This window comes from Rutilus rutilus, assembly GCF_951802725.1.
Source record: "Rutilus rutilus genome assembly, chromosome: 25".
Lineage (NCBI taxonomy): Eukaryota > Metazoa > Chordata > Actinopteri > Cypriniformes > Leuciscidae > Rutilus > Rutilus rutilus.
In genome coordinates, this window is record NC_140229.1 from 19,971,465 (window position 1) to 19,995,043 (window position 23,579).

Here is a 23,579-nt window from a genome sequence, read left to right on the forward strand (position 1 = left end):
TTTTGTCAGTCAACTGCATACTTTTTGATTCCATTCCTTTTTTTAATTTGATATAATAATATTACTAATGTGACAGATGTTGTAGGTGCTCTAAGTGATGCGTTTTTTAGGCCAACATTTTTTTTGTCACATACAGCAAACATCTCCTCACTATCCGCTAGCTGCCTGTCCCCTGAACACACTGTAGAGAAACGCGGTCTCTCTAGACACCACAGGCTCCACAAACGGCAACAAAAACAAACTGGGCTCACCCGCACCACGAAACATAATAAACAGAGTTCCAGCCAATAACCGACAAGAAGTATTGGAGGGTGGGGTTTGGAGGGTTAGTGCGCGTGCACGTGAAGGGGGTGTGGAGGAGAGAGAACAGAGAAGCATGAAGAGGGGAGTTTGAATTATGGCCGACACACGACCAAAGAGACGACGTTCCGATGAACAAATTGCAAAGAAGAGGGACAAGGATAAGGAACGCGTGAAGTCCCGAATTTACATCGGAAAAACCTAAAGGTGGCGAGAACTCCGCCGGCAGAAGGGCTTCCAATCCGACATTCAGTTGCTGTGTTTTTGCAGAACAGGTAAATCCATTTTTCTTTCTAAACTGACGTTCATGTTCGCCAAACCAACACAAGGATGTAATTAGCTAGATCTATGCAGTCAGCGTTAAAGGAGCCGTATGTAAGATTGTGGCCAAAACTAGTACTGCAATCACTTTCAAATTACTGTAGAGCGGTGTATCCCCTCCCCCTCCCCCCTGACTCGAGGTTGCCAGATAGGCTGCAGGATCCAGCACGAATGTTTGTAGCTGCAGCTGTGGTAACTAGAGCAGAGCTGGCAACCCGGATGCCGAAACACTACTGACTTCGTGATTGGTAGATAGGTGGAGGGTGGCGCTTCAGGCCAAAACACAACATGACAACATCAACATCAGTTGAGGGCTGCAACTTCACTTTTTAAATGACAATATTCTGGCCGGACTACTGTTGTCAGTGATATAAGTATTTGAAATGAACATGATTTCTTAATGTCTAGTGACATATCAGGGCCATTTTATGATTAATTGAAATACATTTCTTACATACAGCTCCTTTAACTTTGGTGAATACAACATGTATGTTTCTAGCAGCGATCAATCTCTATTGTAAATGATCAAACAAATTCACAGTAGGGCGACAATTTGTGTGAAAGATTGTTTTCATCCACTGTTTGATGTGTTTAAATGTTCATTTATAGGCTATTGACAACTTTGACTAAATTTGTTTACGCCGCCGTTGTTTATGCTCACTCGACACTGGGAAACGCGAAGCTAACGTTATCTTGCTATTATTGCGTCCTTGTATGGGAGCTATAGTTATAACCTCAGATGGCGAAACGATTAAAGTAATGTTTCTCTTTTTCTGCATTCTGTTCTGCGATATATAAAAGCATTTATCTAACTTGGCGACATTACACATTGAATGAAGTATCAGTAAAACTTAACTTTGTTTGTAGTGACTATTTTGACTTTCCTTTATGTCGGAAGGGAGGGGAGGAGGGAGGAGACGGGATGATCTAGCTTGATCTGAGGGTCTAGCTAGCCTCCGTTTTGTCTGACAACAATTCGAATGTCAACAAGAAGTAACGTCTCCCGGGATCGCTTAGAGCACCTTTAAAGGGCACCTATTATGCAAAATTCACTTTTACATGGTATTTGAACATAAATGTGTGTTGGCATTGTGTGAGCAAAACCACCCTAGAATGATAAAAATCCACCCAGTAGTTTTTTTTACTATCTCAATAAATCACAAGCACTGTCTCAGAACGCCCTGTTCTAAGATTGCTCTCACTGTGACGTAGAATTGCGCTAAACCCCACCGACGTGGTTTGATTGACAATCTGGTTTTGCCCTCGGTGATCTGTACACCATCCTCCATTGTTTCAACGACAGCCGGTAATGTCTCCTAAGAAGAGTAACGTTAGGTGTTCTGTTGTGGGATGTAAGTATGGACATAGTAGTCTTCACTGACATCAGAGCCACTGAAAACGCAGCGGATGGATTTTATTTATGAAGAAAAGGCGCCACTTAAACTTCCTAAATACGTTTATGTTTGCGCGAATCATTTTATGACTGACTGTTTAGTGAACGAGGGTTAAAGTTAATCCTCAAGTGTGGATCGTTGCCTACTGTTCGCGATCCAACGTCACCTCCAGAAGAAGTAAGTGTATTTTGTGATTTTTGAGCAAATAGTCATTTCAATCGATGTCAGCCAGTTCAACAACAAATGCGTCTAAAGCTATTTATTGTCGTCGTCATAGGATGTCTCAACAAACAACGTCAGACAGTTTTATGTCACGTATAATTTTTTGCAGCAATTACAAATGTAAATAAATTAAGGTCTGCTCTATCTCCATAGACAGTAGCCTATATAAACGTCTATCTCCCTGCAGCATATGTTTTCTGTTTCTGTAGCCATCTTCTCACATTTGCCACAAAAGCACCTGCACGACAAGTAATGCCAACATGACGCAACAGCACCCCTGGCATAAATATAATTTCGTTTGTACTTAAGAAGAAGAAGAAAAAAAATCTTTTGTACTTAGCAAACGTTATCACAGTATTTGTGTGTGTCAGTGTGTGTTCTGTGTAGTTTCAAAAATTGCGCGAACGTTATCACAATTCGTGTGTGTGTGTGTATGTGTGTGTTGCACATCCACAATTGCAAAGGGGACGCGATTAAAACTTTGTAAGTACATAAATGTATCAAATAACCATTCCGAGACGTTTAGTCCATTCTCTTTCGTGTTTATTCTGTGACGGACTCTCTTCATCATCTGGGCGGGCGGGTGGGCGGGGATATGCAGCTCATTTACATTTAAGGTGGTACACACCAAAACAGCTAACACCAAACAGGCCCCAAAAATGACATTTTCAAATGGTTATAATAAATTACCTGTGGGGTATTTTGTGCTGAAACTTCACAAATACATTCTGGGGACACCCAAGACCAATATTACATATTGTAAAAAGGGGCATAATAGGTGTCCTTTAATATTCATGAGTAAACTAAATATTCACAATGTAAATTAATGTATTTCACTAATGATCCTTCCTGTCAATTTTTTTTAATTTACTTTATACTAAATTGTCGGCAAAAAAAAAAAAAAAAAAAACGCTATAATTTGGTTTTGAACATAATTAGTGTCAAATTGGAAAAGGAGTTTTATGATGTATTTTTACTGACGTCGTGACGTCATTACCGTTCAGCTCGCGCTGCGTCCTCGGATGCTTTGAGCACGATGAGTAGAGATGAGCAGTTAGAGGTGCTCTCTCAATATAAGCCTGTAAAAGTTCTGAAAGTTTGATTAAGTACGCAATATGCATTAATATTATTTTTAAGACTGTTATAAATGTCTTAGGAAGTGTTTTATGAATGGATGGATAGGATTTGATAGTTTTATTACCGAGTACAGCGGTTTGAGTATATGTGTGTGCGGCAACAGAACGTGGTGATTTTAACTGATTAATTAACTAACTGGTCTTTAATCATTGCAGGTGATAAAATCACAGAGAAAACATTTCTCATTGCTGTATTCTCTCTCCATCCAGGTATGGTTTATAGATCTGTTCATTTTTCCAATGTATTCATTTTGTATCAGTTTGTTTCTTTTCTAATTCTTGATTGATTTAAAATTAGGTTAGCTGCAAGAGATTATATTGTATGCTTAGATAAATGGTTGAGACAATTCATTTTGCACTTAATGTTTGCGACATGTTTCATCCATTGTATTTTTGATGTTATTATTGTGATTTTTGTTGAGACTGCTTTGAGCACAACGAGGAGAGGTGATAAAATCACAGAGAAAACATTTCTCATTGCTGTATTCTCTCTTTAATCCATCCAGTACCATCTACATGCTCCATGATAATAAACCCAACGTCAGCAGCAGTTCCAGTGTCCCATGTCTTCTCTCAATTAAACAACACAACGCAGATCATAACAGTGGTCAGAATTAGGCCGGTTCCACTAATCTGGTACATCGTAATAGTAACTTACCTGCACATTTACACTGTGAACACAATTTCTGTTCCCAAAATCCCCTTCATTGAGGCCTTAATGGGAACGTGTGTTCTGTCTATGGCACCCTTAGGGAAGCCTGAGGGACACATACTATAAGGCCATGATTGCATGATATTCATTAAAAATTATAATGTACCTACACTGGCAAAAATAAATAAAAAATCTGCTTTATATATCTGAATATCAGGACAATGTACACAATGTTTGTGCTGTTGTAAAAGCCCGACTCTGATGAGTCGAACATTAAATGTGTGTTTCCAACAAATTAATGATGTAAATGACACTGTCACGAGAAAACCGATATCTCTCATAAAGTAGGCCTACGCTACAGCTGCGTTAAAGGACTTCCCGTATTAGCTCTGCTTATAAAGCCACAAACTAATCTTGTTTACATGAAATAAGCCTGCTCCCGAGCAGTTTAAGCTTACGGAACTGTTTCTATGACAGTCCAGGATGAGCGTCGACGAACCAAAAAATCCAAGATCATGCCAAATCGTCAACAATCAAATCAAGCTAAGTTAGCGACGTACTAGACGAACGAGCCCCTGGACAGGTACAAACACATGGGTCAAAACATTATGTCTGTCATATTACTTTCAATGATATTTTAAGGGCTGCACAATATACTGTACAGTGTATCAAGTTCAACGCTATATCATTTATCAGCTAATATGCTTTGGTTAGAATCATAAGTTCCCATTATTTCAACTTTTTAATCATGTTTAAGTGGAATTCCTGCTGGAAAAACAGCATTACCCAAGACTCTACAGAGAAATCTCTATCAGTCAGGGAGCAAATTGCAACAAGCAAATTGCACTTAAAAAAAACACATTAGCACCTGCCCACTTATCCAATTTATTTTAATTTATGTCTTTCGCAATGCTTCATGGGATTGTCATTCATTCCCTCATGAAAACTGGTATACAGCTTTTTGCAATACTTTTTTGCTTCAAATCAGTTTGTAATTTTGCAATTCACCTTGTAAATGTCACAGGTGGTTGCAGGAAGACAGACGAAGATGATGAATAAAGTTCCAATATTAAGTTTATTGAGGGTAATACAAATAACACAAAGGTAACATAGACCAAACAGAATGAATGTGAGGGATGAACTTATAAAGCAAACGACAAAAGACTGTAACAAAGGATACAGATGAGCGGTAGGAATTACAAATGTGACAAATGACAACAAACTGAAAGTCCATTAAAACAAAACTAAACTGAACATAATGGTGACAGTGCCTGGTTTATTTGGCTCATGGCTTAAAAAAAACAACAATCCCAATTGGAAAAATGTATAATTCTAGATCCAGCTCTGCTGAAAAAGTGGGTGGGCTTTTTACATTTATTGGTGCGAGTTGATATTGGATGTTACATTGTTCCTTCTCATGAAACAATTAAACATGACAAAAAAGGGATTGGGAAATATTTAAAAATTTGCCCTATTTCTAGGTCTCTATTAAACATTACAGTGACACTGAGCATGTGAAATGCTTTGTAAATAGTTACATGTTCTTGCTTCTATTGATTTTGTTTTTATTAAATTAGAAAAATGACAAATTCTCAAGTATTCTTAGACTTTTGAACCCCACTGTAGATTTGATATATTTTGAAGAACTCAGTCCAAAATTGATGTGCTCTCCATCTTAGACATGACGATGAGTCTCCAGTGATGACGGCCCATCAGGTGTTTGAAGAGTTCATCTGTCAACGACTGATGCAAGGCTACCAGATCATTGTACAGCCAAAGCCCCATACAGCTATAGCCCCGCCCCTCAGCAGCAGCCCCCTTTATTCCAGAGGTACATCCAAGACTTGGAAGTAAACGCCCACTGCTATGATTGGGTAACAGTTTTTCTTATTAAAATAATGTTTAAAATATCTGCTACACCTGTGGAATTGTTTTGAAATCGTCAGATGTTTGCCATTAAGCCAGAGTCTGATCCCGAATCAGAAAACCTACACCACAACATAGTTAAAAATATTTTCATGATTTATCACAACTTTTTTTCTTTTGTCAAATCAACTTAGATGACTAATGTGTTTCAGATAACATAATATTTTGAGTTTCTGTTTATTAAAACAATCTCCATTTTATTAAATCAAATATTTAATTTTAATTTCAATAAACTCAATTTTAAGGCAACCAGGTTACTTAATTGTTTAAGTTAAGTTAGTTTAGGTGCAACAATGTATATAAATAAAAAATTACAGAAAAAAATATTGTATTGTAGTTCCTGCCATCAAATAAAGTACAGTAAGCAGCTATAAGGAAGAAAAGGGTTTTGTTGAGGATATTATAAGAAGGAAATTTGTAACCTCTTACAATCTGATTAATCACATTTAGCTCGATGTCACTGATAAGGTAACATTTCTGTCCACAGAATACAGGTCTAATATCCTTAACAGAGTTAGATGATACAGATGTGATCTTTAAGCAAAGAAACCATAGAAAAAGACACAGACGGCGAGGAGGATAATAGCGTTAGCGTTGACCACGTTTCTCCACAGAGGTTTTTCAGTGGTGTCGGTGAGCTTCAACTTCATCGCCGCCTCCTGTTCTTTAGTCAGTTTAGGGGCATTGCCTTGATCAAAGCCGCAGAACCAGTTGTAGGCCTTCTTACAACAGCCGGGTTCCTCACGCACCTCTGCAGGGTCAAGAGATGAACGGAAACGGTTGTTATTGGTTATTAAAAGTTAATATGTTACATGTGCAATGTGATTTACACAAATAAGACGTGTCTGGATCAACATCCTTTGTTTTTCCTAGAACAAACTACAATCTAGTCAATTAATCATGGCCATAAACTAGTCTCAGCATCAGACACACACAGTCCTTTTACTGAACCACGTGATGCACGCTGCACACAAAAACGGTGAGTGTTACCTCTGCTACCTATCAATGATTATGAATTTGGTGGCTTGTGCAGACGTACCGTCTGTTTCTGATGAATCCTGATCATCAGTCCAGTCATCTAACTCCAGATCTATCCTCTCCTCAGTGCTGTTCCTCAAGCTCCAGCAGAGTCTGTACAGCTGCACAACAAGGGGCCACAGAATGAGGGGCCGAAACACAACAGTATGATCTTCTTTCAATTTAGTACTTTTAACAATCAGTTCATTCAACAGCAAACAATGCAACAGACATGTTTCGAATCACCCTTGTTGCTAAAATAATTACAGTAATACAGGCTTCAGTTGCCACATTAGAAAATACACTTACATTACCTAACTTATGTAATTGAATCCATAATGTTTGTAATAATATCTATCTAGTGTGTTATCAAAAGATGTGATGAAGTTATGAAACTGCCGTGAGGTTTCGTGCTAGAACAGAATTTGCTGGCAATGCAGTAAATGTTCTCACTGTATACCATATGACTGAATCTATACTGTAGTTGACCTTTACAGATGAAGGGTGGGTGAGTTACAGTAATGTGGCAGTCTCTACCATGGTAATCTGTTGACAGTATCACATGGCATACATACTGTAATGAAGAATGCTGTGTTTGATGCCATGTGTCCTCTTTCTACTGATGCATCTCTGATGTTATACATTCCTTATACGTTTCCTCTCCCCTATACTCTCCCCTGCTATAAAATTGCAAATTTCTCTGTCTCTCTCTCTCGTTCACACACACACACACACGCACACACACACATACACACACACACACACACACACACACACACTTTGAACATAGTGGTGGTTATTATCTATAAATCAATGTAAAAAGAATTCATTACATTTGGTTATATATATCGGAAATTGCAAACAAGTTCTTTAGAAACTGTCTATAGAATCAATATCTACAGAAATCTATAGGTGTACCAAATGATTAATTGATTAACCATTAAGTTCAGTTGGATTAAATAATAGACAAATGTATTAAACTGAACAAGTCAAAAGTTTGATAGTAAGAGCAGTTTTATGAAAGGCAGTTACTGTGAATGAAACATTTATGTAGATGAAACATTTATTTTGTGTTGTGAAAAGGATACTTCTGTGTTAGAAAAAAAAACACATTTGAAAACAATTGTTTGAAAAAAGTGCACTTTTGATGATCTGTTGTGATATTAGCACTAAGAGTTTTAACAGTGTACTAAAGCGTATAAAAAAAAAACTGTAAATGGAAAGAATGGTGGTACAGAAGCATGATTAAGAACACTCTATAATACTGAAGAGTATCAGAAGAACTTACATGTTTGTCGTCAATGGGTTTGGTCATGAGGGAGATGCCCAGTATCAATATACAGGACAGGGTGAAGAGGATCAGTGCAAAATAGAGGTAGTGCACACCACAGATGATCGTGGGACAGTTACTGGGGTTCACACAGCTGCCCGTGCCATAGGCAAACTCGGGTATCATACGCGCCAGACCCACCAACAGACCAATACACAACCCGTAGAAAGCGCCCTGTGAGGGAATGCCAACATTGTCAGTAGATAAAAAATGTACATCAAGACTTGAGCGGTTTTGAGAGAAAAAACATGAACAATATTATTAATATCAAGCTGAATTTAACAAGCAAAATGGATACAAAGCAAAATATATAAAACTGTAAAATGTGAAGGACTGACTCACTGCTTCATTGACTCTCTTGCAGAAAATGGCGAGGGTGAAAACAGCGGCGATGGGTGGTGCCAGATAACTGGTGATGGACTGCATGTAGTCGAAGAGCTGGCCGCTCTGAGCTGTCTGAACTATGGGGATCCACGCGATACTCACGCCGATCAGAAACAGCATGAACAACCTGTACGCATGAACACAGGCATCTCAAGAGCCCTTTCACATCATTTTCTGCTCATAAGGTCAGAAAATCAATATGTAACACATACAAACAGACACGAGAACGCACCTCCCAGCAATCATGAGCTCCTTCTCTTTGGCTTTGGGACGGATCTTGGTGTAGATGTCCATGGTGAAGAGTGTGCTAGCGCTGTTAAAGATGGAAGTGAGTGAACTCATCAGAGAGGCCAGCATGACAGACAACATCAAGCCTCTGAGACCTTCAGAAACACACACAGCAGTTTAGACCCATAACACCAGACAGATCCTTCAAAGCATGTGAAGCCTAGTTCACACTACATGATTTTAAGCCCGATTTAAGCCCGATTTGCAAATCGTTGAGCTCGCCGACAGGTCGGGGTGTTATTGCGTGCAAATCGCGGGGGATTAGCGAGTGATGAACGCTCGCCAATCTGTTAGTATGAAAGAGCCAACAACACATCAAAGACGCTCACAGACGCCTCGCAGACGCGTCGCCGAGCCCAGAAAAATATCTAGCATGCTAGATATCCAGAGCTGTCGGCCGACTCAACCTCACTGATGTCATGAACTACAGCCAATCAGAGCAAGGCATGGGTTGAGGTAACCGGGTAAATACGCGGTTTTCAAAGACACAATGCTTAATCATAAAACAGATATAACACTACGATGTCCAGCAATCTATTTAAATAGTACATTGATTGGGTTTAAGTGGTCGTTCAGTGAGGCCTATTATATGTTGTTCCGACGAAATTCAGTGTGTATGTAAGTGGTCCAGGGGTGGAATTTTTGCCACGCGTGTCAGAGGCTCTGGGTTCTAATCCGCACTCATATAGTTTTTTTTTTTTTTTTTTTTCATCAAAACCGATTATGTTTTTCAGTGGTTGTATATCAGGCAGGGACACTTTTTTGTGCTTTTTGTTTTCTAATTGCACCGGAACGAGTCTCTCCACAACGGATTGAAGCGCGTGTCTGAGTGAAGGCTGTGCGCGAGCCAGAAACAAACATAGTATCCGCGCCACTGATCGCAGCGGCAACGAGCACTTTGATCAGTTGATTTTAAAAAACACACATTTTAGCGCTAGATCGCGTCTTATTTAAAAAACGAACGAAATGAATGCTCTGTTAGTTAACTGAAGATGTTTTGTTTATTTGTATTGGTACATTCGTGCCGCGAGATGTTTCAATAGTGGTGGGGAGTGGGGACAATATCGACCTTAGAAAATAGTGGTGGGGACATGTCCCACCCGCAAATTACGCCTATGGTTGGGTGACAAGAGTTGTTGTCAACTCGTGTAGTGCGTTACCTCCTGTTGCGGATCAATCACGTTGTGTTGTGTGGTGTGAACAGCTCAACAACTTGAACACTCCTGATTTCACAGAGAGCAAGTCATGTAGTGTGAACCGCACAGTTCAGCCTGATGTTTTAAAGTCATGTAGTGTGAACTAGGCTTAAAGAGACAGAACATCTATAGGTTACTAATGTAACGTTACATCAGACTGACGTCATGGGGTCTCGCCTGGGAGCCCAATCACCTCCAAGTGGTAAAAGAACGATGATGATTTGGATGATGAGTCACACCCACCCGGACATACGGGTATAAATAAGACCGGCATTACTCACTTCATTTATGTTTTGCTGAGGAGCCGAGACAGGATCCCGGCCGTTCAGTGGTGGTTTAGGGCTGTGGCAGGGGGGACGTAGCGTCTCCTAGGTTTACATTAGTAACCTAGAAATTCCCATTTAGTCAGTCATGTTCGACATTACATCCCTATGGAAAGTGCCACAGCCACTGAACTGTGATACGAGTGTTGGAGATGCAGATGATGGCAAGCTACGGCGTGCCCTTTTGGCAACTGCTCTCACAATTTCGTAACCTACCTAGTGCCCCATGTAAGCCTGAGAAAGTAGTCTTACCAAAGGGGATGGAAGGGACAGGATCTTATTCTGGGGATGGTCGAAGCTACTGTTCCTACCCCAGGGAAGAGTGCCTTGGAACTCAATTCCCAATGTTTCTCAGCCATGACCATAACGCTGGGGAAGCGTGCCCAGTCCCAACAGAGGGGAACGCTACGGAGACCACACACATAAACACGCAACGTGCGAACTGGACACAGCAGCGCGAGAGTTGGGTCTCCTACTACCTGGTCCCGAAAGGGAGTGGTGGGAACTTTGGGCACGTATTCGGGCCGGGGTCTCAGGAAAGTGTGAGATAAGGCCAGCCCGAACTCTAGGCACGATTCGCTGACCGAAAAGGCCTTCAGGTCCCCCTCCCTCCTGAAGGAAGCGAGCGCTGTCTTCAAAGACAAGATTTTAAGCTCAACTGAATCATGGCACATGGCATGCTAGAGGAGTGCGAGGTTCGTGGGGACGGACCCGACAAAGAAGCTCCCACTGTAACCCTCAGATCTCCCTAACCAGTGCTAACCAGACCCGCGGCTCTACTACGAGAAGTGGCGGGGGGCTGGTTAGCAGCAGAGGGGACTCGTGCCTCCGTATTGAAAAAGGGGAGTCGCGACCGCAATGCCAACATGGACATGCTCTTGTAGTGAGCGTCCGTGGCCATCAGATGAAGTCAGGAACGACCGCATCCAGAAACACACGGATGGAAACACATCTTGAAAAAGACGCTGACCACCCGTTCTTGCTCTTTTAGGGAGCTGTTTTTTTAGCCGAATGTTGCACTGTGTGCACAGCAAGCTGGATGCAAACACCGCTGGAATGCCCCGTCACACGACACAGAGATCCCACAATGAGGAAAGATCCCACGATGAGCTTGCCAGCTGCAAGTTTTCACAGTGTTCTCCTGATAGCAATTAAAATTGCTGTTATTTGCTCTTCAGAAATGTACTCTCTTTTCAGTAGAGTTGAATTGGAAGAACGATCGCTGTGCAACCGCTCGGCTCCAAAGCAAAATATAAATAAAGTGAGTAATGCCGGTCCTATTTATACCCGTATGTCCGGGTGGGTGTGACTCACTGGCCAATATTTATTGGCTCGTTCTGTTACCACTTGGAGGTGATTGGGCTCCTAGGCGAGACCCCATGACATCAGTCCGATGTAACATCGACGTGACTGGCTGAATGGGAACTAGAAATATAAGGATATTACCGTTTGGCATCAGGTCCACCACTAGTTTCGGATAAGCAATATTACTACAGCCCACACTGGTTCCACAGTATAAGTCACACTCTTTTGGATCCACACATGCAATCTCATCTGACACAAACAAGAGAATATACACAAACATTAGTTTCTCTAATAGTCTTTGTCTGTTCACTGACCTTCTGATGCACATTGCATACAAAAACGTCACAAAAATGCTTTTTACTGTGATTGCATTACTTTTGGACTGGCAGAATTTCTTATCACAAAGTCCACATACCATTTGCACAAATCAAACTGTTGTGGAATCATGAATTCAGATTTACCCCCCTGAAATGTCACACAATGCTATTTGTATAACTATTTATTAATTAATTTTTAATTCTAAATGTAATTATTAATTGGCTTTTATTGTCAATTTTCATTGTAATTTTAGTTTAAGCTTTAGGCATTGTTATGTTTGTCAGATATGCAGAACTGATTTTTAAGTAGCCTATTATTTTATGTCTGCTTTTCAATAAAAAAAAAAAAATATATAATTATTTATTAGAAGGATAAAAAAACATACTATGTATTATTATTAAGGTACAATATTAATAATATATTAAAGAACCAATTAAAACATGCATATTATTTTGTATTATTTATATCGTAACAGTATTTATTCATATTTTGAATGACCTTTTACTGACCTTTTTTTAATTTTGTCTTTTTGTTATATACTTTTGACATTTTCATTATTTTTTATATTTCTATTTATCTTAAATTTTTTTATTTCCATTTTAGTAATTTTAGTATTTCAACTTAAACTTATTTCAACTTTATTTTTCATTTTCATTTAGTTATCTAATTTTCATTTATTTCAGTTTTACTTCATTTTACAAAATGTGTGTAATTTTAGTTAACAACACTGCGTCAAACAAAACAAACTGGTTGTCAGATACTCGACCTGGGGTGCTCAAGTTAAGGATTTATTAAGCCCTCATGTCATGCAAACAAGAAACTATGCTTCTAACCACAGGTCGAGAGCTGTCGTTCAGAACACACAACTTCGCGATGCTGTTTGCGAATGTTCATTAGAACTATGGTTTTCGGGTAACACTGACTCATTTAACGATGCTGATAACGACAGAACTTGGAACCATACCTAGTTAGCTAACGATGCTTTTTGGAAACGCACCCCTGTCTAATTAGGCGATTGTTTGCTAGAACAAGATGCTAGTAAGTTGTTAGCATTTTCTGTGAGAAATACATACTTTATTCTGATGGGCAAAAGTCTAGTTCGGTGAGACTAACAAAATCTAGTTGGCCATATATATCACCTCAAACATTAAAGTTGCCATTAAATATCACTTAGTCATGATTCAGTCAACGTATTTGCTAACATTTACATAATAGTTCATAAGTTTATCACCCATCTCAGCCAGGATGCTGCCAATCGTTCTCACCTGTGTACAGCACTCTGCTGATCATGCCAGGGAAAACCATGAGGAACATGGGCAGAAGTTTGAGATAACCACACAGGATGCAGCCAGCTTTCACATGGGACAGGCTCTTGGCAGACAGACAGCGCTGCACTATCACCTAAAACAAGATGGAGTGTTTGTGTGAATAACCCAGAGGAACATTTTAGTGCTCAGAATCCAGTGTTTCCCCATACATTGATTTATTTGTAGCGGCCCACTACAATATCAGCATTGACCGCTATAGATTTCAGTGCTTCCCATTCATTAACTAGACTGTGGCGGCCCGAAAATATATTTCAACTTCTCATACTACAGTTTTTTACAATCACTTTGCTACTATTTTCAGAACCTTGATGTCATTTTTCAAAACTCTAGACGCAAAACTCAAAACGGTTATCACTTGTAACACAGGCTGTCTAATGTTCAAAACATTGCATTGTACATTCACATCTTTAAAGAAATCTTGCACTTGCACAATCATTGGTTCAAAAAACTAATTTACTGTGAAATACCATTGAAACATAACTATAGATCACCCACGAGCAACCGATAGTTTCACTGTGTCATTGTTCGTACAATCATTAAATATTGTAGAACAAAATAGGTGACATTATGGTACTACATGTACAGTATAAATACATCTCTGTAAAAGTACTGCAGTAGTAGAGAGAATACTACAGACACAGTGGAATCATTGAACAAAGTTTGTAATATGTTGATGCAAAACACTACAGTACAATCACAACATAGGTTTATTTGAATCAAAGCAAAAATAATTAGCTATGAAATAGAAAAGACAGTACTGTAAAACATCAAATGCAGTGTTCCTCAACTTGCTTGCTTGTACTGTAAGAAACAAAACAGGAGTGATTACTGTACTTCTACATTGTCATCAACGCTGTGCTGTGGATTTGGCCACAGGTTCTCATCTACATCACAATGGATGTTTTCATTAGCCAAACATCTTGGAAAAAACCTTCGGGCATTAAGAGTAATGCAACAGTTACTTATCATTTTGAGCAGTTGTATCAATTGATAGTTAGATCATTGTAAGGAAATGAATAGACACTCATTTGAAATGTAATGTGAATTGCCTTTTGAAATAGTAGTACTTTGTCTTTGATGTTAAGTTGTGTCATATTGAACAGGTGATTTCTGTTGAATGAACAAATGATCTAAGTTTTATGTGTATTGTATCCAAGCAATTGAGAAAAGGGTTAGAGTTTTGAAAAATTTTGATCATTGGTTGTGAGTTTTGTGTCTAGAGTTGTGAAAAATGACATCAAGGTTCTGAAAATAGTAACAAAGTGATTGTAAAAAACTGTAATATAAAAGGTCTTTAATGTTGTGTTTTGTGCCATTGCTCTCAAATAAATTAAAACCGAAAGCTCAATAAGGCTTTGTCCTTTTCAAAAGACTGTCTGTTTGCGCAAAGAGAAGTGTCCGCTTCACTCACATGATCAGCACATGATCAGCTCAGTGTCTCAGTTCACAGTGAATGAATGCAGTGAACTCTATCTGTGCATGTGCTGAGTTTAGCTTGCATTTGGGAACGCAGTTATGCATTATTTTCACATTTGCATAGTTGACGGTTACAGCATTTCACTAGATTTGTAAAGAGACGCTTTTGTAAACTTGTTTTCCGTCAAAATAAAAGCTCACGTTTATCTCTTGCATGTATAGAAATCAGGACAAAATTAATTTCAAAAGTTCCATTTATTTTTCAGTGCATTTGTTTTACAATATATGGCTATTACTGTCATAGGAATATTATTATTTGTATTATTTATTAGTATTATGTAGTGTAATGTAGACTGAGACACTATCACTAAAAGAGGTTTAAAGTTTGGGCACAGACTTTTTCTTTGTTAAATTTTCAGTTTGCACACTGAATATGGGTTGGAGCTCTTAAATTTAAACTCTCAAAGATTATTATTATTATTATTATTATTATTAATAAATCTCACCAGATTTAAGAATTTAACATTAAAATGCACAACAGTTTCTTATGAAGGACCCTAGAGTGACCGAGGTCTACCCACCACAGTTTCACAAAATCCTTTGGGAAACACTGGAATCATTTAGTCCGGTTATTGAATGTTTAAACAACTGTTTAAAAAGTTTACAAGGGCTTGCTGATTTAAAAAATTTGAGTTTAAACTTTTATTTATGGTTGTTGTTCAGTGTATACACCACTGTTCAAAGGTTCAAAAGATTTTTTAATGTTTTTTAAATAAGTCTCTTATGTTCACCAAGGCTGCATTTATTTGATCAAAAATACAGTAAAAACAGTAATATTGTGAAATGTTAATAGTTTACAATAACTGTTTTCCATTTGAATATATTTTTAAAATGTAATTTATTCCTGTGATCAAAGCTGAATTTTTTAGCATCATTACTCCAGTCTTCAGTGTCTTCCCAGGTGTTTCTGATTAACCACGCCCCCTTGTTATCTTGTTTAGCTTGTTTGCCTGTGTGTTTAAGCCCTGTGTCTAGTTCAGTCTTTGTTAGTTCTTGATGTTGTATGTTCTGTTCCTGAGTCCTGTTCCCTAGTCTGAATTTGTCAAGTTTTGAGTTCATTTTATAAAAGACTACTGCTGCATGTGGATCCTGCTTCCTCCTATGTTTCAACTGCATCATTACAGAAGAACTAACCATAACATGGATCCAGCATATCGTCTCTTCCTTCTCAGTCAAGGTGACTGTCCAATCAAGGAGTATGTGAGGTTGTTTTGTGAACTTTGCCATGGGGTGGACTTTTGTGATGAGATCTTAAAAGACATGTTTTGCCATGGACTTAATAAGCTGCTTTACTATTTTATGCATGGCAATACCCTTCACTATACTCTGGTGAAATATATCTAGACTTTGCCCTTTCGTTGAGCGGCTCATCATTTACTGTGGGCTTTGCAGATGAGGAGCCCTACAAGTCCACAGTATCCCCTCAGCCTGAGCTTCACGTTATGTCCTGCCGAGCCTGAGTTTCTTCACGTCAGTCCTGCCGAGCCAGAAACTGTTCACGTCGTGCCTGCTGAGCCAGAGACTGTTCACGCCATACTTGCCCAGCCAGAGATTGTTCACGTCATGGCTGCCCAGCCAGAGAGTGTTCCCGTCCTGCTTGCCTAGCCAGAGACTGTTCACGCCAGGTTAACCATGCCTGTGTCTTCGGACAAGGTGGCCGCTGCACCTGAGACAGTTCCGGAGGATACAGCCCTCTCACACTGCACACTGATATGAGGCGCCGGACTGGACAAAAGAAAACTGAGACAGAGTGTGTCCGAGAGCGCGCTCGACAGTGCGCGAGAGACTGAGTGTGTCCAGTGCCTCATACACTGAGTGAGCACAGTGCAGGACCAGAGACAGAGAATGTCAAAAAAGCAGCGGAGCTTAAGTAGCTTTCTTTTAAGTTTTCTCTGCGTTCACTGTGTAGCCTCCTCCCTGAATCGTCGCGCTTATTCATTTGTGGGTGGTAACTGAATCTGTAAGTCAGCTACACTGTTTACTTCTGAATATTATATTTTATTCTGGTTCGCTTAATGTTATCGCTACTGTGTAATAGTAGCCTATGCTATTCACCAACTAAACATATCCTATTCAATGCGTTCACAGTCTCTTTCACGGCCATCATTTGTAGTAGCCTATTCACAAACTGTCTTAACACGTAGGACACATAGACCTCTTATTTTCTCAAATAATGCTTATGTCCTAAAAAAAAAAAAAGTTTCTACGCACAGAATAAAGCAATACGAGAAGGTAGCCACAATTTAGAAAGTGTTACTGCACAAAAATTATTCAGCAACCTTGATAAATGAATCAGTACCTGGTCAGTGCAAAAGTACCAGGTAGCCTGGATAGTAAGACCAAAGACCATTCCAGGCCAGGGCAGATTGCCGGTAATGGCGTCTCTGAAAAGGTGGAATGAGTCCTCACGAGGGGTGTAGCACGCTTCACTGATGTTTACACCCACTACTGATGGGATCGCATTCATATAACGGTCCTTGAAGTTCTCATAGCCTCCGACCTCATTGAACGCTGAAAGAAAATGGAACATGTTGAAGCAAGTAGTCGTTTAGCAGACTTTTTTTATCCAAAACGTTTAAAGTACAGAAAAAAGTGAACGGACGTACCAAAGCCCATGAGAATGAACGATCCCACAATCATGATAACGGTCTGCAGGGTGTCTGTGTAGATGACTGCAGCTAGACCACCTGTAGAAGAAACAGGGAAGGTTTTTCAAGGGAAATCAACTGAGCAACTGAAGTTCTTAGAAATGTACTTTTGGTATTCATGTTGGTTGCTTTTTTTATATTACATTGTAAAGAAACTTTAAATTTAATGATTTTACAAGTGTCTTGTGGGGTCACCATCTAGTAAAAAGTTACTTGAGGCTAAAGCTTGTGAACAAACTTGCCTTGTGCACAGCTGAGGCAAATGTATTATTTTGGCAGCTTTGGATGGCGCGATCGACCAATCAGAATCAAGCATTCCACAGAGCCGTGTAATAAAGACAGTGATATTGCTCCAACATAACAGCTAATTTTCATCAGTTATTTTACTATGGGTTGTACCATTTCTTACAGATTTCTGCTCTTTAGTAGGAATGCATTATAATTATGCATTATAATCAATGTCTGAGGAATGTGTTTATGTGTGGTCCTAAGTTTGAGAGTATCAAATCATTGGATTATGATTATTTTTATTTTGGCGTTCTTATTTGGAACGCTGGGAACAGTATGGGGAGTACCAAACTTCTGCTCCATTATTTATTCAAGAGAACAATTATTGGCACTTCAACATAAAGGATGCCACAAACAAGGATGCAACAGGAGTATCGTGAATGCAGTTTTATGTGTCTTACTGAGACTTGGTTGAGCGAGAGAACGCCAGACTCGGTTGCAAAATTGGATTGCTTTCATCTTGTGCGAGCGGACAGGTATGCTGGGGAGACGGGTAAGAGGAAAGGAGGTGGACTGGCACTGTTTGTCAATGAACGTTGGTGCAATCCGTATCATATCACGGTTAAAGAAAAACTGTGCAATATATTGAACTACTTGCGGTGGGACTGAGGCCGTACTATTTGCCAAGAGAATTTTCTTATGTGATAGCCTAGCGATAACGGTGTATATCCCTCCTTCGGCCAATGTGACTAATGCTTGTGAAAATATTAATACTGTTACAGCCAGGATACAGTCAAAATATCCCCAATCACTGATTTCTATCTCTGGTGATTTTAACCAAGCATCTCTACATAACACTCTCCCCACCTTTACTCAGTATGTGGACTGTGAAACGAGGGACAATAAAATCTTGGACTTGTTTTATGCAAATGTGCCAAAAGACCTTCACCGCTTCCACCATTGGGACGATCGGATCATAATCTTGTTTATAGGTCTGTTTATGTGCCAGTTGTGAGGAAGCAACTGCCAGTAATAAGAACAGTTAATATATGGTCTGATTCAGTCTATGAAGCATAACGGATTGTTTTGAAACAACTGATTGGGGGGTTCTGTGTAAATCAAATGACGAAGACATTGATAGCTTAAAGGAGACATATCATGCTTTTAAATTGTTCCTTTTTACATATAAATCATACATTTGTAGTCTATATAAAGCGGAACTGCAATGCTTGGGTCTGAATTCTTAATTATTATAGCTCCACAGGCCCCTTTTCTACCCCTTTTCTGATGTGCGTCTGAGAGCAACTCGTTTTGGTGCGGTCTCTTTAAATACAATTGAGACACTTCATACCCCGCCCCCTCTCCAGGTTGCAGAGGTTCAACTCCACCCCGTTCGGCCATTTTTGTAGTTTGATAGCAGAGATACGATTATCTAGCGGCACAGAAACCTTTTATTCACACGTTATTAACAAAATGTCAACAACGGAAGACTTGTCCAGCCAGCCTTACATGTTCGAGCCAGAGTCGGAGCAGGAGCGAGATGAAAATGAAGACGACGAACCTGTAGAACAACGTCTTCATATAGATGTATCGCACTGGTGTGTACTGTATTTACACATGAAACTTTGGTCTTCCGACCTTCTACCACCGTGTCGATTTATTTTGATTAATATGTGCGAGGGAGAGAGAGCAAGACAGCGTCTAGTTTGGAGACGGTGAAGTCTTGTTTACACTTTCGCCTGGCTCTGAAGAGAGAGAGTGAGCGCGCGCGCGACCGGGTCTCTCTCTCTGCTCGTTCTTTCAGTTAAACATGCGCCCTTGTCACAAGCGCGGCAGTTTATCTACATTAGACGGTGTAATGAAGCGTGTGGGTTACTACATCCAACAACCGAACATTTTAACTTACCCTCTCGTAACTTCTGCATCCTTTAGCTTGGACTACAAAATTGCAGCGAGAAATAAAAATGGCGGATTGCTCGAAGTGTTGGGCCGGAAGTCAATGTCCTTATTTGGCAGTTCCGCTGCAAATACTGTGACGTAATAGTTCAAAAAACGTCAAAGATAACAGAAAAATCGGAACAGGTTGAAAAATATGACCGAAACAGAATATAAAGATATCAACGAAGCACCTGAAGAGAATAATTTCATATTTTCTGTACTTCTAAACACTCCAAATATACAACAAAATGCATTTAAGGGCTAAAAAAGTGCATTTGGCATGATTTGTCCCCTTTAACTGAGTGTATTACAGATTATATAAACGTTTGTGTTGATAACACAGTACCTAAAAGATAAAATGTTATTCAAATAATAAACCTTGGGTCACCTCTGAGTTAAAAGTATTATTAAACGAGAAAAAGAGGGCTTTTCTAGTGGGTGAGAAGAATGAGCAAAAGAGAGTACAGAGGTTATTAAAAGTAAAAATTAGAGAGGGGAAAGAGAGTTATAAGTTAAAAATGGAAAGGAAATGACAACAAAAGAACGTGAGAGAGGTTTGGAAAGATCTAAATATGATGTACAGACATGGTGAATAAAGTAAGGAGATATACTGCCCCTGGTGGTCAGACGTGGGCAGATTAATTAAAGGGTTCATATAATGGTACATGGACTTTTACAAGTTGATTTTACTGAAATGTGTGTTGGCAGTGCCTGTACACAACCATCATAAAATGATAAAAATCCATCAAGTGTTTTTTTTTTTAAATCTTATATGTTAACTTTTACCCTCTCTGAAATCAAGCCGTTCGATTTTGTGACCTCACTAAATCGACGCCCCTCCCACGATTGTGATTGACAGTGCAGCGTTTCAACACAGACCCGCCCTCGTGAGCGAGCTGTCTGTCATCATAGTGCATTGATATGCTGGAGAAGAATGGCGTCTAAGCGATTGTGGCGTCCTGTTCTTGTGTGTAATAAGGAACACAGCAGTCATTTTGATGTTTTGATGGAATATTCCCAAAGCATTGACGCGGTGATTCCCTTGCGGCCCCGCGGGGATTCCCCACGATCAACACTTTCATGTTTGCAAATCATTTCACACCAGACACACAAGGGTCAGTAAAGCTGGTTTTGCTAAGAAGCTGTTCCTGAAAACCAACTATTCGTGTTCCTGCTGCACCTCTCATCTGAAGTGAGTGCAACGTTTTATTAACCTTTATATTAATATTTATATTAATCTTTGCAAATCGCTTTGCTGCACGCTTCACGATGAATGCAGCTAAGGTTTACACTCAGGGTACATTACAGCATGTTTTCTATATACGACGTTCTCAGTATAATTCATAATCCCACGTTTATAATGAACACCGCGTTATGATTATTGTGTTATTGTGTTAGAAACGGTGTACGCACAGAACAGAGTGAGCAAAGCTCATTATCATTTAAAGACACATGCACTTAAACGGCGTGCTGAAAACAGAGCTGTTTTTGACCAGGTAAAATTAGTGTTTTCTTACAATACTAATGAGAATTTTTAATTAAAGTATATTACAAACTTTTAATTTACACCCTAAAGAATCATATTAGCTTTTTCAAAAATGGCGTTATATGACCCCTTTAAATGTATTTTTTAACAGATTTGATGCTGGGTCTAATGATTTTGAACATTCTTCGCTAAGTAGTTTACCATGAGGTTCTTCATCACATCCACCAGACAGCTCTAAGCTCATCCTTTTATCCCATTTGTGAGTATGTTCCTGGTTTTTCGATATCAGTTGAACAAGTAAGAAGTGGGTTAAGGAGAATTAAAATGAAGAAATCTCCAGGTCCGGATGGTATTAATCCTAGAGTCCTTAAGGCCTGTGCTGATCAGATTTGTAGGGTGGTTCATTATATTTTTTTATTTGAGTTTGCGTTTGGAAAAATTACCTGTTTTATTGAAAACAGCGTGTAGTACCCGTACCCAAGTTAACAAATCCCATGGAGTTCTCGCACTATAGGCCAACTGCTTTAACAGCACAGTTAATGAAGGTTTTTGAGAGACTGGTATGAAACCATTTAAAGTCAGTATTGTGTGGTGCTGAGGATAAACTGCAGTTTGCTTTTAAAACTGGTGGATGATGCACTTATTTACCTCTTGCATAAATCCTTGAGTCATTTAGAGACCCCGGACAGCAGTCAGAATTACATTCTTTGACTTCTCTAGTGCATTTAATACTATTCAGCTTTCACTACTACGAAGTAAGATGTAAAATGTTGGAGTACATCATGGTGTGGTGAATTGGATAACTGAACTGTATAACGGACCATGGCGAGAGTGAATATATGAAGTTTCGTGGACTGGTGTGAGAAAAACGGTCTCAGGCTAAATGCTAGTAAGACAAAGGAAATTGTGGTTGATTTTAGCTGACTTCCTCAGCAAGTGGTACCTACGAGAGTCAGAAGTTGAGATTGTAACAACTTACAAGTATCTGGGTGTATATTTGAAGAACAAGCTCAACTGGTCTGACAATACGATGCAAATTTATAAGAAGGGTCAAAGTCGTATTAATTTGTTAAGGCGACTGAGATCCTTTGGGGTATGTCATGTACTACTTAAGACCTTCTATGACTCTGTAGTCTCATCTGTGATTTTGTACTCTGTCACATGTTGGGGAGGGGGACTGTTGGAAAAGGAGAAGAATAAGTTAAATAAACTTATAAAGAAGGCAGGCTCTGTTGTGGGGAGTGTGTTACACACCTTAGAGGAGATAGTGCAGGATAAACTGATTGGGAAACTTTCTCTTATGATGAATCATGATTGTCATCCTCTTAATGAAATAGCTTGAGCTTTTTTGAGTAACTATAGCTCAAGATTAATTAATCCACGCTGTTACAAGGAGCGGTTTAGGAAGTCTTTTTTTCCAACCGCAATTACATTCTACAACCAGTGTTATACAAGATGATAGACTATTTTTAACTTGGTTGTATATATTCATAATGCTTTGAGAAATTGACACTGGAGAACAAGACTTGTTGTTGTTGTGAATGTTGTTTATGTTTTCTATTTATTTATCTCCTCCCACCTGGGTCAGTCATACTCTTTAGCCAAACAGATTTAAGCTTACCAATCGTCCAATCATAGTCAAGTCATTTCATATGGGTGTGTAGTATTGCGTAGTATTGCTTATACTAACCACTATGCATGCTGGCGCGGCTGCCATTCATTGCCTCCGATGATTGCTCATATGGGTTGCCTTTCAAATTTATTGCCTTTCTATGATAAGCATCAGCAAAACGCTGTCTGTTGAGATCACTAGTTACCTTGTGCTATGACTGTTCCATTGTGTGGAGTGACTGAGCTGTAAGACAGAATAATACTATATCGGAACTCCTTTCTCTAGTACGATGGTAACCCCCCCCGTCTTAATCAGCGAGTTCCAAATAAAAGCACCATAAAGTGCTTCAGCCCCTGTTGGAATACACAGAGGTGTGACATGCTCTAATGGGGACTCCACGGAGTGCATAATCAGGGCATTAATCAGCAGAATCTCCCTCGGACTGCCCGCCCCGAAACACATCCCTATCGCAGGCTGGCTGGAAGACTGTTTATTTCAGTGCATCTGAAGAGTAAGCTTGTGCAACTTGCTCTTTTAGTCGCCATGCCACTGAGATCTTCCGTTGCATGAAGTGCTTTTAGCTGAGGTAAATGGCTTTGCTTGCAGCAGAGCTGGACCGTCGCTATTAACACGGCAGGATTTTGTGAGATCCCCATAGCGTCAGCTCTGACACAATGTCGAGTGAACCGAACTCGAAAGGGAACGTCTCTGGGTACCTAACGTAACCTCGGTTCCCTGAGAGGGGGGAAAG

The 23,579-nt window shown here is 39.5% G+C and overlaps 1 protein-coding gene across 1 annotated transcript in view; it reads right to left on the reverse strand.

The window, feature by feature from the left end:
* Positions 1 to 5,098: 5,098 nt before the first annotated feature.
* LOC311284934 (sodium/glucose cotransporter 1-like) overlaps positions 5,099 to 23,579 on the reverse strand; it is a 54,711-nt gene continuing 36,230 nt past the window's right edge. Inside the window, exons 7-15 of the mRNA XM_084400234.1 lie at positions 17,523 to 17,603; positions 17,216 to 17,427; positions 13,378 to 13,513; positions 11,936 to 12,043; positions 8,915 to 9,065; positions 8,641 to 8,809; positions 8,257 to 8,472; positions 6,991 to 7,090; positions 5,099 to 6,702 (exon numbers count right to left, since the gene is read on the reverse strand). Coding sequence (XP_084256360.1) covers positions 6,488 to 6,702; positions 6,991 to 7,090; positions 8,257 to 8,472; positions 8,641 to 8,809; positions 8,915 to 9,065; positions 11,936 to 12,043; positions 13,378 to 13,513; positions 17,216 to 17,427; positions 17,523 to 17,603 — 1,388 coding nt within the window. The 3' untranslated portion in view covers positions 5,099 to 6,487. The remainder of the gene's footprint in view (positions 6,703 to 6,990; positions 7,091 to 8,256; positions 8,473 to 8,640; positions 8,810 to 8,914; positions 9,066 to 11,935; positions 12,044 to 13,377; positions 13,514 to 17,215; positions 17,428 to 17,522; positions 17,604 to 23,579) is intronic.